This window comes from Coregonus clupeaformis, chromosome 6 (genome assembly GCF_020615455.1).
Source record: "Coregonus clupeaformis isolate EN_2021a chromosome 6, ASM2061545v1, whole genome shotgun sequence".
Classification (NCBI taxonomy): domain Eukaryota; kingdom Metazoa; phylum Chordata; class Actinopteri; order Salmoniformes; family Salmonidae; genus Coregonus; species Coregonus clupeaformis.
This window is the reverse complement of record NC_059197.1, coordinates 3,656,248-3,675,005: the sequence shown is the minus strand read 5'-3', so window position 1 is coordinate 3,675,005 and position 18,758 is coordinate 3,656,248. Positions and strand designations below refer to the sequence as shown.

The 18,758-nt window shown below is 43.2% G+C and overlaps 1 protein-coding gene across 1 annotated transcript in view; it reads left to right on the top strand.

The window, feature by feature from the left end:
• Positions 1–18,758, top strand: part of LOC121567322 (NADPH--cytochrome P450 reductase) — a 39,153-nt gene that overhangs the window by 6,841 nt on the left and 13,554 nt on the right. The window contains exon 2 of the mRNA XM_041877272.2: positions 1,616–1,805. Within this exon, the coding sequence (XP_041733206.1) occupies positions 1,630–1,805 (176 nt within the window). The 5' untranslated portion in view covers positions 1,616–1,629. The remainder of the gene's footprint in view (positions 1–1,615; positions 1,806–18,758) is intronic.

Here is an 18,758-nt window from a genome sequence, read left to right as displayed (position 1 = left end):
AAATAAATATTAAACGGGTGTTGAGCGTTCGTAAATTCGTCAGTTATTCTGCGCTCTGGCACACTCAGACGAGAGTTCTCTGAAATCGTAGCTAGCTAACAGTACACTTTAACTTGAAATGAAAACGACTTTCTGACAAAATTAGAAACGTGTAATATCTGGAAATGTAGCTAGCTAGACTGTCTTACCCGCATACATGGATGGACGCGTCTCCCTCTCTGGCACGGATGCCATGGTTGCCCTTAGTTTAAAGATGTAATCCGGAGACAGGTGTTTTCTCCATCCCCTTAGCTATCATACTCTAATTCCAAGGATTTCAAAACTCGCTCCTCCAGAAAGTGGAGCGCAAAACAATTCTACTACGTGATATCTTTCAAAAAAGCAGTGTTAGAAACGATTACCTACACATACTGACCAGCTCAAATAGACAGAAGCGCCGCTACATGGCAGACCAATCCGAACTCATCTCTCGGCATGTCCAGCCCATTCATTATCTCAGCCAATCATGGCTAGCGGGAAGGTTGCAGTCTTTTTCTGTGGCTAAACCAACTAGGCTCATAATAAAATAAAATAAAAATTGTATTTACAGATGGCATACAAGTTTGTTATTATTGCACAGGAAAGTTACCATGTTCCAGAAGGCATTTCTGCCAAAACAATGCATTTTGATAAAGAACTAAACATTTTTACATTCTATGGCTCTCCTGTGAAGTAGTGACGCGCGACATGCGCCTAGTTTCCTGAAACAAGTCACAAATGTCATGCTCTGATCCAGTGGAAACATTATCAAATAAACCTACCTGATTACTTTTTATCCCTTGCGCAAATAGCCTACAGCTGTGTCTGAAGGCCCAGAATATTTTATACGTTGCAAGTTGAGCTTCCAGCAGGACCCAAGTTAATAGTTCATACAATGTTTCAAGTTCGTTGCAGACAGGCTATGCATAGCCAATGTCATTTTATAGGGTATTTATTTTTATCAGGATATTTTTTACCTGCAGGCTGCAATGTTTTTATTTGTTGGTTTTATAGGCTATTTTTACATTGTTTGCAATAGAAGTTACTTTTTAGGTTTATCATTTTCATTTAGATATATAATTTTAATTAACCATATGACAATGATTTTGAGATATGAAGACGTTATTATAAATGAAAGGACACAGTTCCACGAAAATGTGGAAATGAAAACCATAACTGGCACGCAGCTCAGCAGAAATTGTAAGATAAATTGGCATTCTACATGAGAAAGGTTGCCGTCTCCTCGTGTAGCCGGCAACTTCAGGAGAGTAATTGCAGGTTCTGCGAAAGTCAGTAGGAGCGAGAGGAGGATGGTCACGTAAAGTTTATTTTGGGGGTTATTTTGAACTCTGCTCTTGAGTAATTTGTGTCTTATTTCATCAAACAGTGCGCTTAAAGCATCAGGCAAGCTCAGTGCATGTAGTTGATTTTATTAAAACACATAGGGTGTGTTTATGTGGCAAAATACACGTTTTAACATTTCGACCGATCGATTGGTAGGAAGAATAGACAACTTTCGGTCGACAAAGATATTTTTTTGTCGGGGATAGCCCTATTCCTTACCTCTAACCTCTGCCCTGTCTGGTTGCCCTGGCAGCTCTGTGTGTGACCATGGAGGACGTGGAATCAGAGAGCAGCACCCAGCCGGAGGCCATGGAGGAGGAGGATCCTCTCTTCAGTAACCTGGACCTCTTCCTCTTCACCCTCATCGCCGGCCTCATCATCTACTGGTTCATGTCCCGCAAGAAGGCCGAGCCCATCCCCGAGTTCAAGAAGCTTGACCAACCGTGAGTACTCTCGTTGTGTGCTTAATACACACCAGGCGCTTGCTGTACATCTCTCAACAAATCCACCTAGTATTGGTGTTGAAGTAAGTCACAAGGGTCTAACCATAGACTTAAAAAGAGCACGATTATAGTATTATTACTGTATTACTCATAGAGTTAGGAATTAGAATACGAGAATGGACATATTCGAGAATGGACATTAACCTTCTTATGATGGTCTGAAAGGTAAGCCATGTTGGTCAGGGAGTTGGTCAACCATGGTTTGCCAGTGCTGTGATAAGATATTGTGTAAAACAATGAATGTGTAGTATTTATCTGCAATGTTTGTGTGTTAGCTAGCTAGCCAGCCAATTTTAGAGGAATGATTTTTTTTTAATTATCTGCCAATATGCCAACATTCCATTCAAACAATGCAGTCAAACCACAGCCCTACACTGGCTCAAATCAGTTGATGATAAGACTTAGACAATGTAATCACATTTTATTGGTGGCATACACATATTTAGCAGATGTTATTGCGAGTGTAGCGAAATGCTTGTGTACCAAGCTCCAACAGTGCAGTATCTGTCTAATAAAACACAGCAATGCATACATCTAAAATGTAAAAGAATGGAATTAAGAAATGTTAGAACGAGCAATGTCGGAGTCCGGAGTATAAGTGTGTGTGTGTGTATGTATGTATATGTAATGGGATGTATAGACAATACGAACAGTATATGGATAGAATATGAAGTATATCTGAAGAATAGAATATGTACAGCAATAGTTAAATAGGATAGTCCTTGACTAGAATACAGTAAATGCATATGAAGTGGGTAAAACAGTATGTAAACATTATTAAAGTGACCAGTGTTCCATGACTATGTACATAGGGCAGCAGCCTCTAAGGTGCAGGGTAGAGTAACCGGGTGGTAGCCGGCTAGTGACAGTGACTAAAGTTCAGGACAGGGTACTGGGCGGGGGCCGGCTAGTGGTGACAGTCTGATGGCCTTGAGATGATTTACGTTTTTCAGTCTCTCTGTCCCAGCTTTGATGCACCTGTACTGACCTCGCCTTCTGGGTGGTAGCGGGGTGAACAGGCCGTGGCTCGGGTGGCTGAAGTCCTTGACGGTCTTCTTGGCCTTCCTGTTATTTCCTGGCACCACACCACTCATTGTTGGTAATCAGGCGTACCACTGTTGTGTGGTCTGCAAACATGATGATTGAGTTGGAAACGTGCGTGGCCACGCAGTCATGGGTGAACAGGGAGTACAGGGAGCTGAGGACGCACCCTTGTGGGTCCCCTGTGTTGAGGATCAGCGTAGTGGAGGTGTCGTTGCTTACCTTCACCACTTGGGGCGGCCCGTTAGGAAGTCCAGGACAAAGTTGCACAGGGCGGGGTTCAGAGACCCAGGGCCCTGAGCTTAATGATGAGATTGGAGGGTACTATGGTGTTGAAGGCTGATGATCAGCATTCTTACATAGGTATTCCTCTTGTCCAGATGGGACAGGGCAGTGTGGAGTACGATTGCGTCATCCGTGGATCTATTGGAGCGGTATGCAAATTTCAGTGGGTCTAGGGTGTTAGTTAAGGTGGAGGTGATATGATCCTTCACTTGCCTCTCAAAGCACTTCATGATGACAGAAGTGAGTGCTATGGGGCGATAGTCATTTAGTTCAGTTACCTTCGCTTTCTTGGGTACAGGAACAATGGTGTACATCTTGAAGCAATTGGGGACAACAGACTGGGATAGGGAGAGATTGAATATGTCCGTAAAAACTCCAGCCAGCTGGTCTGCGCATGCCCTGAGGATGCGGCTATGGATGCCGTCTGGGCCGGCAGCCTTGCGAGGGTTAACACGCTTAAATGTCTTACTCAGGTCAGCCACGGAGAACGAGAGCTCGCATTCCACGGGAGCGTTGGTAGCCCACGTTGGCGGCACTGTGTTTCCCTCGAAGAGAGCAAAGAAGGTGTTTAGCTTGTCCAGTATCAAGACGTCAGTGTCCGACATGGCTGGTTTTCCCTTTATAATCTGTGATTGTCTGGAGTCCCTGCCACATACGTCTCGTGTCTGAGCCGTTGAATTTCGACTCCACTGTCTCTACTGACGTTTTGCCTGTTTGATTGCCTTACGGAGGGCATAACTGGCTTCACAGTTGGGATGGTGTTCTTCGGCTTGCAAGCACCCCCTTTTTCCTCCAAACATAACGATGGTCATTATGGCCAAACAGTTCTAGTTTTGTTTCATCAGACCAGAGGACATTTCTCCAAAAAGTACGATCTTTGTCCCCATGTGCAGTTGCAAACCATAGTCTGGATTTTTTTATGGCGGTTTTGGAGCAGTGGCTTCTTCATTGCTGAGCGGCCTTTCAGGTTATGTGGATATAGGACTCGTTTTACTGTGGATATAGATACTTTTGAACCTGTTTCCTCCAGCATCTTCACAAGGTCCTTTGCTGTTGTTCTGGGATTGATTTGCACTTTTCGCACTAAAGTACGCTCATCTCTAAGAGACAGAACGCGTCTCCTTCCTGAGGGGTATGACGGATGCGTGGTCCCATGGTGTGGAAAAATTACTTGAGTCATGCACAAAGTTGTTGTCCAAACCGACTTGCCAAAACTATAGTTTGTTAACAAGAAATTTGTGGAGTGTTTGAAAAACAGGTTTTAATGACTCCAACCTAAGTGTATGTAAACTTCCGACCTCAACTGTATGCCTGTACTGCAATTCATTCTAATTAGATTGGTATTGGATTTCTTCTTGACTAAGATGGCTGTCATTTTTGCCCCATTATGGAACATTTACATTAACGTCATTTAGCAGACGCTCTTATCCAGAGCGACTTACAAATCGGAACATTGAGGGTTTATGACATAGCCCCTCTAGTATTTTAATAGGATCTCTATGGGCCTGACTATTATCTCTATGGGCCTGACTAAATCCTAGTTTTCATCTGCTTGTTGTTCCAGGGAAGCACTGTGCCTTTTTGTTGCGTAATACTTTTACGTTGGGGTTTAGGGTTGGAAGCACACAATGCATCATGGTTTGGAGATGGGTTTACTAGGGCCGGGACATTATCACGATAATCGTTAGTATCGTGGCAAGGAAACCCCCCCCAAAAAAGCACAGTTCTGGTATTGTCAAAGACCTAGAGTTTACAGTGCTGGTGTGTATTTGATGAGGGAGGATCTATAATGTAGCTTACCATACCATAATGTGGACTTAAATACACGGTGCTCTAATGGGAGTCTATTTTTGCATTGATTAAGCTGCTGTTTGGCAGAGGAAAGGCCTCGCCTTGTGTATTGTTACTGTTGTTCACGAAAGAGGACATTAATAATTTCTGAATGTGTTCATATACCTCAAAAGTGGTGTAAAGTTGAGGGTAGTCCATAATGTGAATGTAAAATTAATGGAAGTTATTGGCAGTGCACCTTTACCTAATTAGAGGTAATAGGTCAGTGCAATCACATTTATTGCTACCAGTAGAGATGACGGGTGAGCCAAAACTGCAAACTGTCTTTGTGTCAGAGTGCACCCACGGCCTCACACGCCTGGGGATTTTTTTTTTATGTTCCAGCTGGGCCCAGTAGTGACATTTGTTTTCTTTTCCTGGAGGGCCCCTCTCCCCTTCTGTGAATAGCTTCCCCTGTGCTGTCACGCTGTGCTCAGTGAATGGAGACAGTGTTGTGAGGAGCGGAGGCAGACAACACAGCGAGGCTGCTCCTGACACTGCTGCTTGGTGTATGGGAGATCCTGAACATGTGTGAAAACAAGGAGAGGTTGGCAGGAGGTGAGGGCCCGGCGGAGAACGTTCAGCTCCAGGAAGAGGAACTCTTTAGTAGGGGTGGGGGCAGGGCACTAAAGTGCGACTAATTTTGGTTGCATATGCAACAAAATGTTTTGTTGTGTGACCACAAGTTTTATTTTGGGAGCACTGTGCTGTACCGTTGTTTCCGAGGGCCCTAGAGAAAAAAAGTGAGTGTAGATTCGATAGCGTCATGGTTGCACCAGAACTACAGCGAAAACGTCTTTCTTGTAGCCCAACCAGGTCAAAAGTTCTGATCCATATTACCGGCGCAACATTTTTATCTTCCTATAGTGGATCGCCGGGACCGCATTTTACATTCATAAACCATGTCGTAGGCCGTTCTAAAACTGCTTGCGCGTCGTTAACCATTTGTTTACACTTTGTTCAGTCATGTTACCTCATTGGCTAGCTAACAACCTGTTAACTTCACCAGTATATCCAAACATTTTGGGTACAGAAGGAAAAGGGATTGCTTCTTCAGGAGATCAATTATCATAGCAATGAATGACAGATCTCTTGCATGTCGTCACCACGACATTTTTCAATGTAATGCATTTCAATGGGAAAATAGTGCTTTTACAAAATGTAGAAACCTATTTCCACAAATTATTTTGTAATTTCTATGACAGGTTTTCTTATACATTTTACATTTTAGTCATTTAGCTGACGCTCTTATCCAGAGCGACTTACATGAGCAATTAGGGTTAAGTGCCTTACTCAAGGGCACATCAACAGATTTTTCAGCTAGTCGGCTCGGGGATTAGAACCAGCGACCTTTCGGTTACTGGCACAACGCTCTTAACCACTAAGCTACCTGCCGCCCCCTTATCAACATTTGAGCTGTTATAATAAACTGTCTTTACAGTTGTCTAGGGCACATGTGCTTCAAAAGTAGCTAGAATTCATATAGGCCCAATATATACATTTAAATCAATAAAAACATTTGTATTTTCTGGTGCTCCTAAATTTCATGTGGTGCTACTAACTTTTTAAAATTTGGAGCACCAGTGCTACCAATTTATTTATTTTTTAGAGCCCTGGGTGGGGGTACTGGAAAGGAGAGGATAACTACAATACAAACCATGGGACCCGTGTAGCTCAGTTGGTAGAGCATGGCGCTTGCAACGCCAGGGTTGTGGGTTCGTTTCCCACGGGGGGCCAGTATGAAAATGTATGCACTCACTAACTGTAAGTCGCTCTGGATAAGAGCGTCTGCTAAATGACTAAAATGTAAATGTAAACCAGCGCCCTTTATTCTCCTTAAAGACATGCTCCGGTACTCTGGCATCTAGAAAGTATTTTTTAAACCTCCTGCTTTGGGCTGGATGAGTCAATGTGTAGTTCATACATGCAGAATTACAGTTTTACCTCAGTTAGCCACAATCCCTTGTTTGAAAGTGACTTTTCTTTAAGCTGTGCCCCACCATTTCCCCCCCACGTGGGCCTGCCCCCTAGCAATTTGAGTTCTAGCCAATGAGCTTCAGCCCCTCGCATTTGAGTGACGGCTAGCAAGAGGCCTGCCCAGTGTTATCCAATGAGGTTGCAGGGCGGGCACAACGGCTCAGTGGAAAGCTTTCAGAACTACTGGCTAAAAACTATACAAAAGTGCTGGAGAATCATCTCTTTTTTTAATGGGTGTTCTGGTTACCTAACTGTGTTATGAAGGGGGCGTCGCAATCTCTCCTGTGCGAGTCGAGCAGCCTTTGTGTTTTTGGGCCCGAGCCAAAGTTCCCTGGAGAGCTAGTGAGAAAGGCGAGTTAAGCCCTCTTTGTAAGTCCTCCCAAAGGTGGAAAGTTGAGGCAAAAAGACAAGCAGACCTTAATTTTTTCCCTGCTTTTAGTTGTTTTTGTTTTCCCCTCACTTTCTTTCTTTTTGGGGGAAGCCATCTCTTATTCGCCTGGCTTCTCCGCTCAATGAAGTAGGGGCCGTGTCACAAATGGAATCCTTTTACGATAAATGAGGTTGCTATAGTAATCACATTCCCCCAGCTCCAGTGGTTGGGGGGCACTTCAGTTAAACTTATTCAGACGGAGCTTCTCACCCTTGAATGGACCACAACTTGTGTGCCGTAGCTAGCTAACACCTTTCAGATTGGAGAGAAAAAGAGGTGCGGATGAGGAAGGCATGCATTGAGGTTTTTAAGTTTGAGTGTGTGTGCCACTTCAGGGTTTTATGGGAAAGTCTGTTTCCCACCATTGCCTCTTCTGTGGTTGCCAGACATTGTTGGGGTGTGTGGACTGGTGTATGTGAGAGAGAGAGAGATTAAGTGTGTGGTGTAGAGTACTCAGTGGAGAACACACTCTGCTCCTACCAGAGGCAGAGGACCAGCCAGAGTTCAGGCAGGCTGGTTGTTCTAGGTGTCTTTGGCAGCTGTAGCTTGGATTGTGGACTGAGTGCTGCTGTGGTTCAGGCTGGTGTACACGCTACTCAGCTCCATCTTGTTGTGGAATGTGTGGCACCACCTCTTAGCTCGGAGTTTGACAGTGGTGTGGCTTCGCTGGTCGACACAGGGCCGGGTGCCATGGGCTGTGTGTTTCCCATGCCGGAGGATAGGAGAGCTGCCGCAGAGAGGTCAGTATGAAACTTTGTACCCCGAAATCTGGAGTAATTCAGTGAGTTTCATTCAAAGAAACTCACAGGCATCGCATGTGAGCCAAGTCTACTGCTTGTGCTTTCATAGTTCCGTTTTTTTATTTTTTTCATGTCTTCTGAGAACCTCTGATTGCTCCATTGCACACAATGACGTGAACAGATTCTTCTCCATTCAATGACGCTGCAGTTAGATCAGTTGATAGCATCTTAACTCTGTGGTGTTTAAGTTTGTATGGGATGCCCTGGCTTGAGGACAAAAGCGTGTTTCCCATTTCTGTAGGAACTCACACTGCTCTTAGTTGTTAATACAATTCATATGCACTGTGTGAGGCCCCATTTCATGGTGTGTTCCAGCATGGATCCCACATGTCTGACTACTTTCTGGCTCTTGAATGATCCGTAGTGTTCATTTGTTTTGGTCAAATGGACTTGAGACCTGAGCCGGCGATTTTACAAAGTCATTCTGCATGCAATGCGGCACTATGTAGGGTCGTTCCTCTTCAAAAAGCACGAGGATTTCGACATCCACCATTGTCAGATTGTTCAGAAATATTTTCTGTAATTAGTAACGGATACAATTAGCGTTCCTGAAACATATTACATTTTTTTGTAAGATTATTTGTATTTTATAAACAAACATACACATACAAACGACAACATCATACAAACGGTTTCCGCAGGTCCTTAAAAAGTATTAAGGCCTTAAAATGTAGATACATTAATTTAAGTCTTAAACTGTCTAAAATACATTTTTCAAAGGTCTTTAAAAAAAAAAAAGTAGACCGGGAGATGCACTACTTTTTATTACGTTCTGTTTGCGTTGTGCAGAGGTGATGTAAAGAATGGTTGATAGGATAGTGATTTACTTCAAAGGAAGGAACGCATTTTAGCTTGAGCCATATGTAGAGCGGAACCACACTAACTTTCCCGCAGCGGTCAGAAGTCAGCGAGACGCTCGTGACTGTTGGCTGCTTTTCTCTCAACACCGCTCGTGTGTTCGTCTGTTAGCTAGCAGAGATTGGCTGTGGTGAAGTGGTAACGGAGGTCGACTTGAAACTACGGTAGACAGTTAACGTCTGCAGCTACCATGGGGAAAGTGCAAATTCAACAAGACCTCGATGGAGAACAGCAACTTTTCTTCGTGGTTAAAATCAGTTGAAGGGAATCAACACGAAGCCTGCTGTATCTTTTGAAAGAAGTCCTTCAAACTTGACACTATGGGAATTAAAGCTGTAGAATCCCATAGGCAGTGTGAGAAACACTGAACCGCTGTGAAAAGCCACCAACAAACGCCCGGCATTTCTCAGTTCTGTTCAGTCGTCTCCGCCTCAGTACCACAGACGACAGTCCCAAGTACAGTCAGTAATGTTAGCACTGCTCCAACAACTTCGTTGCCGGGAACGGCAGCATCAAGCGATCTCCGAACAATGTTTGGCTCTACGCCCACAGTAGAAGCGGAGGTGCGAGCACCAGTCCTATAATGCCAATGAGGGACTTGGAGAGGTCTTTCAGGCGATGTTCCCTGACTCAGAAATCAGCAAGACATTTACATGCGGGAAGGACAAGACCGCCTACATCACATGATTGAGATTGGCCCCTTACATAAAAAAAAGAAGAGCTAATCTCCAATGTAAACAAGGGCACGTTTGTTTTGATGTTTGACGAAAGCCTCAACCAAATGACAACAAGTAAACAACTGGACCTGCATGTACGCTATTGGGAGGGAAATCGCGTTCAGTCAAGGTACCTGGGGTCGCAGTTCATTGGATTGAGAATCTGCCTGTGGTGGAGAGGGCCATAGAAGTATGGCCATCACTGGTTAAGTACAGTATTTGGATGCGGTGAGAACCAAGAAGCTCCCAACCCCTGAAACAGGGTTGTTTGACACCATAGAAAGAGCCCAGCAAGATCAGCTCATCTCTGCCAAACTGCAGTTCTTCTTTCAGTCCCTTTTTGACCAAGTACCAGACTGACAAGCCAGTGATGCCATTCCTCTGCAAAGACTTGGCTGAGTTGATCAAGGTAATGATTTATATTGTAGTACTGCACAATTTGATATTGCCATTTGATTTCAACTCTTATCACTGATTGTACTATTGATGATATGAGGCTATGATAGAGGTGTTGAAAAAGATAAGAGTTGGAAATATACATGTATTTTAATGATGAATGTGGTTAAGAGTATTTGCATTACATTTAGAGCTTTCCTGTTGGCAGAGTTTGTTTAGGCGTTCTGTCAAACAAACTCTGTAGCTCAGTTGGTAGAGCATGGCGTTTGCAACGCCAGGGTTGTGGGTTCGATTCCCACGGGGGGCCAGTATGAAAAAAATAAATATGTATGCACTCACTAACTGTAAGTCGCTCTGGATAAGAGTGTCTGCTAAATGACTAAAATGTAAATGTAAATGTCAAGAGTGAGCTCCTCCCAGGACATCACTCCACTGCAGATGATCAGACTGGATGTTGCTGACCAAAAGAACTGGGACCGCCCGAAGGAAGTTGACATAGGCTTTGTTACCGAGTCAGTCCTCAAGGTTGTGTGAGAACTTAGAAGTATTACTTTCTGTCAAATGATGGTGTGGATGCAGGCAGCAGATCGTTTTCTATTGTATGAAGTCATTCAGCACTATTTACGGCCCATTATCCCTCTGTCAGAAACTGCAGTGTAGGAGAGCTCACTGTCCTAGAGTTTAGGAGGGACTGCATGAAGGGTATGTCAAACATCCTAAAGAAAGTGCAGGACAAGAGCCCCCTGAAATACCCCACCGTAAGACAGATGGCATGTTTGGACCCCACTCTCATGTACTCCGACCCAGACTGGTGCCAGGGAAGGATGAGAAGTCTTGTGCATAAGTTTCTGCTAGACAAGCAGTTGTCAGTAGGTGTCTCTGCTGGTAGCAATAGTTTAATAGAATAGATACAGTGAGGGGAAAAAAGTATTTGATCCCCTGCTGATTCTGTACGTTTGCCCACTGACAAAGACATGATCAGTCTATAATTTTAACGGTAGGTTTATTTGAACAGTGAGAGACAGAATAAAAACAAAAAAATCCAGAAAAACGCATGTCAAAAATGTTATAAATTGATTTGCATTTTAATGAGGGAAATAAGTATTTGACCCCTCTGCAAAACATGACTTAGTACTTGGTGGCAAAACCCTTGTTGGCAATCACAGAGGTCAGACGTTTCTTGTAGTTGGCCAACAGGTTTGCACACATCTCAGGAGGGATTTTGTCCCACTCCTCTTTGCAGATCTTCTCAAAGTCATTAAGGTTTCGAGGCTGACGTTTGGCAAATCAAACCTTCAGCTCCCTCCACAGATTTTCTATGGGATTAAGGTCTGGAGACTGGCTAGGCCACTCCAGGACCTTAATGTGCTTCTTCTTGAGCCACTCCTTTGTTGCCTTGGCCGTGTGTTTTGGGTCATTGTCATGCTGGAATACCCATCCACAACCCATTTTCAATGCCCTGGCTGAGGGAAGGAGGTTCTCACCCAAGATTTGATGCTACATGGCCCCGTCCATCGTCCCTTTGATGCGGTGAAGTTGTCCTTTCCCCTTAGCAGAAAAACACCCCCAAAGCATAATGTTTCCACCTCCATGTTTGACGGTGGGGATGGTGTTCTTGGGGTCATTCCTCCTCCTCCCAAACACGGCGAGTTGAGTTCATGCCAAAGAGCTCGATTTTGGTCTCATCTGACCACAACACTTTCACCCAGTTCTCCTTTGAATCATTCAGATGTTCATTGGCAAACTTCAGACGGGCCTGTATATGTGCTTTCTTGAGCAGGGGGACCTTGCGGGCGCTGCAGGATTTCAGTCCTTCACGGCGTAGTGTGTTACCAATTACTTTCTTGGTGACTATGGTCCCAGCTGCCTTGAGATCATTGACAAGATCCTCCTGTGTAGTTCTGGGCTGACTCCTCACCGTTCTCATGATCATTGCAACTCCACGAGGTGAGATCTTGCATGGAGCCCCAGGCCGAGGGAGATTGACAGTTATTTTGTGTTTCTTCCATTTGCGAATAATCGCACCAACTATTGTCACCTTCTCACCAAGCTGCTTGGCGACGGTCTTGTAGCCCCTTCCAGCCTTGTGTAGGTCTACAATCTTGTCCCTGACATCCTTGGAGAGCTCTTTGGTCTTGGCCATGGTGGAGAGTTTGGAATCTGATTGATTGCTTCTGTGGACAGGTGTCTTTTATACAGGTGACAAGCTGAAATTAGGAGCACTCCCTTTAAGAGTGTGCTCCTAATCTCAGCTCATTACCTGTATAAAAGACACCTGGGAGCCAGACATCTTTCTGATTTGAGAGGGGGTCAAATACTTATTTCCCTCATTTAAATGCAAATCAATTTAACATTTTTGACATGCGTTTTCTGGATTTTTTTTGTTGTTATTCTGTCTCTCACTGTTCAAATAAACCTACCATTAAAATTATAGACTGATCGTTTCTCTGTCAGTGGCAAACGTACAAAATCAGCAGGGGATCAAATACTTTGTTCCCTCACTGTAGAATAGTTATAGAAAAGGTTTTGTTCCTGATTTTTTTCCTCTGCCAATCCTACCCTGAGCTTTGGGGTTTCTGTAAGAAGCTTCTTATTTTGTCCCATGGGCAGGCAACTGTCGAGAGAGGCTTCTCCATCAACAAGGATGTGGAAACCTGTAACATGCAGGAGGGTACAGTCATCGCCCAGAGACTGGTGTGTGATTATGTCACAGTCTGTGTGGTGGGGGTGGGGGGTGTCAAGGTCCCTCTCACCAAGGAGCTGCTGACCTCTGCTGGATCAGCAAGGTCAAAATACAGAGCACACCTGGACCAGGAGAAGAGGTAGAGGGGAAAAGCTGCAGAAGACCACAGATGTGCTGAAAAGAGGAGGAGGAGATATAAGGAGAAAATATGTAAATTCAAACAAGTCGAGGCAGAGTTGGAGAGTAAGGACACAGAACTAAGACACATGCCATGATAAAAGGGAGAGAGGAGAGCATGTCAGAGGCCCTATGTTTTTTTTTTTCTCTCCATTTTGAGCATAGTTGAAAGTACAGTTGTCCCAGGTCTGGTAGGTAGTGGATTGGCACCAGCTATTATTATTATTTTAAAGAATTGATACAGTACCAGTTAAAAGTTTGGACACACCTACTCATTCAAGGGTTTTTCTTTTCTTTTTACTATTTTCTACATTGTCGAATAATAGTGAAGACATCAAAACTATGAAATGACACATGGAATCATGTAGTAACCATAAAAGTGTTAAACAAATGAAAATATATTTTATATTTTCAGATTCTTCAAATAGCCACCCTTTGCCTTGATGACAGCTTTGCACACTCTTGGCATTCTCTTAACCAGCTTCACCTGGAATGCTTTTCCAACAGTCTTAAAGGAGTTCCCACATATGCTGAGCACTTGTTGGCTGCTTTTCCTTCACTCTGCGGTCTGACTCATCCCAAACCATCTCAATTGGATTGAGGTCGGGGGATTGTGGAGGCCAGGTCATCTGATGCAGCACTCCATCACGCTCCTTCTTGGTAAAATAGCCCTTACACAGCCTGAAGGTGTGTTCGGTCATTCTCCTGTTGAAAACCAATGATAGTCCCACTAAGCCCAAACCAGATGGGATGGCGTATCGCTGCAGAATGCTGTGGTAGCCATGCTGGTTAAGTGCGCCTTGAATTCTAAATAAATCAGTGTCACAAGCAAAGCACCCCCACACCATAACACCACCACCTCCATGCTTTACGGTGGGAAATACACATGCGGAGATCATCCGTTCACCCACACCGCGTCTCACAAAGACACAGCGGTTGAAACCAAAAATCTCAAATTTGGACTCCAGACCAAAGGACAGATTTCCACCGGTCTTGCTTGTGTTTCTTGGCCCAAGCAGGTCTCTTCTTATTATTGGTGTCCTTTTAGTAGTGGTTTCTTTGCAGCAATTCAACCATGAAGGCCTGATTCACACAGTCTCCTATGAACCGTTGATGTTGAGATGTCTGTTACTTGAACTCTGTGAAGCATTTATTTGGGCTGCAATTTCTGAGGCTGTTAACTCAAATTAATTTATCCTCTGCAGCAGAGGTAACTCTGGGTCATCCATTCCTGTGGCAGTCCTCATGAGAGCCAGTTTCATCATAGCGCTTGATGGTTTTTGCGACTGCACTTGAAGAAACTTTCAAAGTTGTTGAAATGTTCCGTATTGACTGACCTTCATGTCTTAAAGTAATGATGGACTGTCGTTTCGCTTTCCATTTTTTAGCTGTTCTTGCCGTAATATGGCATTGGTATTTTACCAAATAGTGCTATCTTCTGTATACCCCCCCTACCTTGTCACAACACAACTGATTGGCTCAAACGCATTAAGAAGGAAATAAATTCCACAAATTAACTTTTAAGAATGCACACCTGTTAATTCAAATGCTTTCCAGGTGACTACCGCATGAAGCTGGTTGAGAGAATGCCAAGAGTGTGCGAAGCTGTCATCAAGGCAAAGGGTGGCTACTTTGAAGAATCTCAAATATAAAATATATTTTGAATTGTTTAACACTTTTTTGGTTACTACATGTTTCCATATGTGTTATTTCATAGTTTTGATGTCTTCACTATTATTCTACAATGTAGAAAATAGTAAAAATAAAGAAAAACCCTGGAATGAGTAGGTGTCCAAACATTTGACTGGTACTTATATATATATATATATATATATATATATATATATATATATATATATATATATATATATATATATATATATATATATATATATATATATATATATATATATATATATATATATATATATATATATATATATATACATATACATATACATATATATATATATACATATATATATACATATACATATACATATACATATATATACATACATACAGTGGGGGGGAAAAAAGTATTTAGTCAGCCACCAATTGTGCAAGTTCTCCCACTTAAAAAGCCTGTAATTTTCATCATAGCTACACGTCAACTATGACAGACAAATTGAGAAAAAAAAATCCAGAAAATCACATTGTAGGATTTGTAATGAATTTATTTGCAAAATATGGTGGAAAATAAGTATTTGGTCACCTACAAACAAGCAAGATTTCTGGCTCTCACAGACCTGTAACTTCTTCTTTAAGAGGCTCCTCTGTCCTCCACTCGTTATCTGTATTAATGGCACCTGTTTGAACTTGTTATCAGTATAAAAGACACCTGTCCACAACCTCAAACAGTCACACTCCAAGCTCCACTATGGCCAAGACCAACGAGCTGTCAAAGGACACCAGAAACAAAATTGTAGACCTGCACCAGGCTGGGAAGACTGAATCTGCAATAGGTAAGCAGCTTGGTTTGAAGAAATCAACTGTAGGAGCAATTATTAGGAAATGGAAGACATACAAGACCACTGATAATCTCCCTCGATCTGGGGCTCCACGCAAGATCTCACCCCGTGGGGTCAAAATGATCACAAGAACGGTGAACAAAAAATCCCAGAACCACATGGGGGACCTAGTGAATGACCTGCAGAGAGCTGGGACCAAAGTAACAAAGCCTACCATCAGTAACACACTACGCCGCCAGGGACTCAAATCCTGCAGTGCCAGACGTGTCCCCCCTGCTTAAGCCAGTACATGTCCAGGCCCGTCTGAAGTTTGCTAGAGTGCATTTGGATGATTCAGAAGAGGATTGGGAGAATGTCATATGGTCAGATGAAACCAAAATAGAACTTTTTGGTAAAAACTCAACTCGTCGTGTTTGGAGGACAAAGAATGCTGAGTTGCATCCAAAGAACACCATACCTACTGTGAAGCATGGGGGTGGAAACATCATGCTTTGGGGCTGTTTTTCTGCAAAGGGACCATCACGACTGATCCGTGTAAAGGAAAGAATGAATGGGGCCATGTATCGTGAGATTTTGAGTGAAAACCTCCTTCCATCAGCAAGGGCATTGAAGATGAAACGTGGCTGGGTCTTTCAGCATGACAATGATCCCAAACACACCGCCCGGGCAAAGAAGGAGTGGCTTCGTAAGAAGCATTTCAAGGTCCTGGAGTGGCCTAGCTCCTAGATCTCCGTGTTGCCCAGCGACAGCCCCAAAACATCACTGCTCTAGAGGAGATCTGCATGGAGGAATGGGCCAAAATACCAGCAACAGTGTGTGAAAACCTTGTGAAGACATACAGAAAACGTTTGACCTGTGTCATTGCCAACAAAGGGTATATAACAAAGTATTGAGAAACTTTTGTTATTGACCAAATACTTATTTTCCACCATAAAATGCAAGTTAATTACTTAAAAATCATACAATGTCATTTTCTGGATTTTTGTCTCTCACAGTTTCAGTATCTCACAGTTAGATTCAGTCTCTCACAGTTGAAGTGTACCTATGATAAAAATTACAGACCTCTACATGCTTTTGTAAGTAGGAAAACCTGCAAAATCGGCAGTGTATCAAATACTTTTTACATTACATTTAAGTCATTTAGCAGACGCTCTTATCCAGAGCGACTTACAGTTAGTGAATACAATTTTTTTTAATTTTTTATTTTATTTTTATTATTATTATTATTATTTTTTTTATACTGGCCCCCCGTGGGAATCAAACCCACAACCCTGGCGTTGCAAACGCCATGCTCTATCAACTGAGCTACTTGTTCTCCCCACTGTGTATATATACATACATACACACACACACACACACACACACTACTGTTCAAATATTTGGGGTCACTTAGAAATGTCCTTGTTTTCCATGAAAACATACATGAAATGAGTTTGAATAGGAAATATAGCAAAATGCATAGGAAATGTAATCATTGACAAGGTTAGAAATAATAATTTTTTATATAATTAATAATTGTGTCCTTCAAACTTTGCTTTCGTCAAAGAATCCTCCATTTGCAGCAATTACAGCCTTGCAGACCTTTGGCATTCTAGTTGTCAATTTGTTGAGGTAATCTGAAGAGATTTCACCCCATGCTTCCTGAAGCACCTCCCACAAGTTGGATTGGCTTGATGGGCACTTCCTACGTACCATACGGTCAAGCTGCTCCCACAACAGCTCGATAGGGTTGAGATCCGTTGACTGTGCTGGCCACTCCATTATAGACAGAATACCAGCTGACTGCGTCTTCCCGAAATAGTTATTGCATAGTTTGGAGCTGTGCTTTGGGTCATTGTCCTGTTGTAGGAGGAAATTGGCTCCAATCAAGCGCCGTCCACAGGGTATGGCATGGCGTTGCAAAATGGAGTGATAGCCTTCCTTCTTCAAGATCCCTTTTACCCTGTACAAATCTCCCACTTTACCACCACCAAAGCACCCCCAGACCATCACATTGCCTCCACCATGCTTGGCAGATGGCATCCAGCACTCCTCCAGCATCTTTTCATTTGGTCTGCATCTCATAAATGTTCTTCTTTGTGATCCGAACACCTCAAACTTCGATTCGCCTGTCCATAACACTTTTTTCCAATCTTCCTCTGTCCAGTGTGTGTTCTTTTGCCCATCTTAATATTGTGTTTTTATTGGCCAGTCTGAGATATGGCTTTTTCTTTGCAACTCTGCCTAGAAAGTCGGCATCCCTGAGTCGGCTCAAATTAAGATCCTACATCTGTACATGGAACTACTCTGTATATTTACAATGGGGTGATGAAGACATAGTTACGCTTGAAGGGAAAGAAAAAAAGGATTTGAGAGGCATTAAAACCTATAAATTCTTACATTCCACCAAACAGACGTTTCAACCTATTAAATATCATTGGTCCTTGTCTAACAGTCGGCTTTTGGCAGAGAGCGTGAACAAGAGGGGGATAGGGCCAGAAAGCATTTTGTTGAGAGCAAGTATTTATTTCCCAGTCTTTAACAAAAACCTTACTCGGCTGACACTCAACCGATTTTTAAGCTGCTTCAGTTTACTGAATTGTCTAAAATCATTCAGACTAGCCTATACCTACTAATTTCTAATTAGTGTTTGCTGTTGGTGATTGTTTGTGCCCATTTCATTGCATAGAGTACTGCAGCTGTCCACTCATTTGACGTTTGATGATGATGTTTGGAAGAAAGGTGCAGTATTCCCTTTGTGCTCTTTATTTAGGCAGGGGTAGTTCCAGAGGCCAAGGTCTCATTTTCAAGGGAGCTCTGCATGACTAGACCAAGCAATTGTTTTTGGGTCATTGTCATGCTGGAATACCCATCCACGACCCATTTTCAATGCCCTGGCTGAGGGAAGGACGTTCTCACCCAAGATTTGACAGTATATGGCCCCGTCCATCGTCCCTTTGATGCGGTGAAGTTGTCCTGTCCCCTTAGCAGAAAAACACCCCCAAAGCATAATGTTTCCACCTCCATGTTTGACGGTGGGGATGGTGTTCTTGGGGTCATAGGCAGCATTCCTCCTCCTCCAAACACGGCGAGTTGAGTTGATGTCAAAGAGCTCGATTTTGTTCTCATTTGACCACAACACTTTCAATCAGTTCTCCTCTGAATCATTCAGATGTTCATTGGCAAACTTCAGACGGCCCTGTATACGTGCTTTCTTGAGCAGGGGGACCTTGCGGGTGCTGCAGGATTT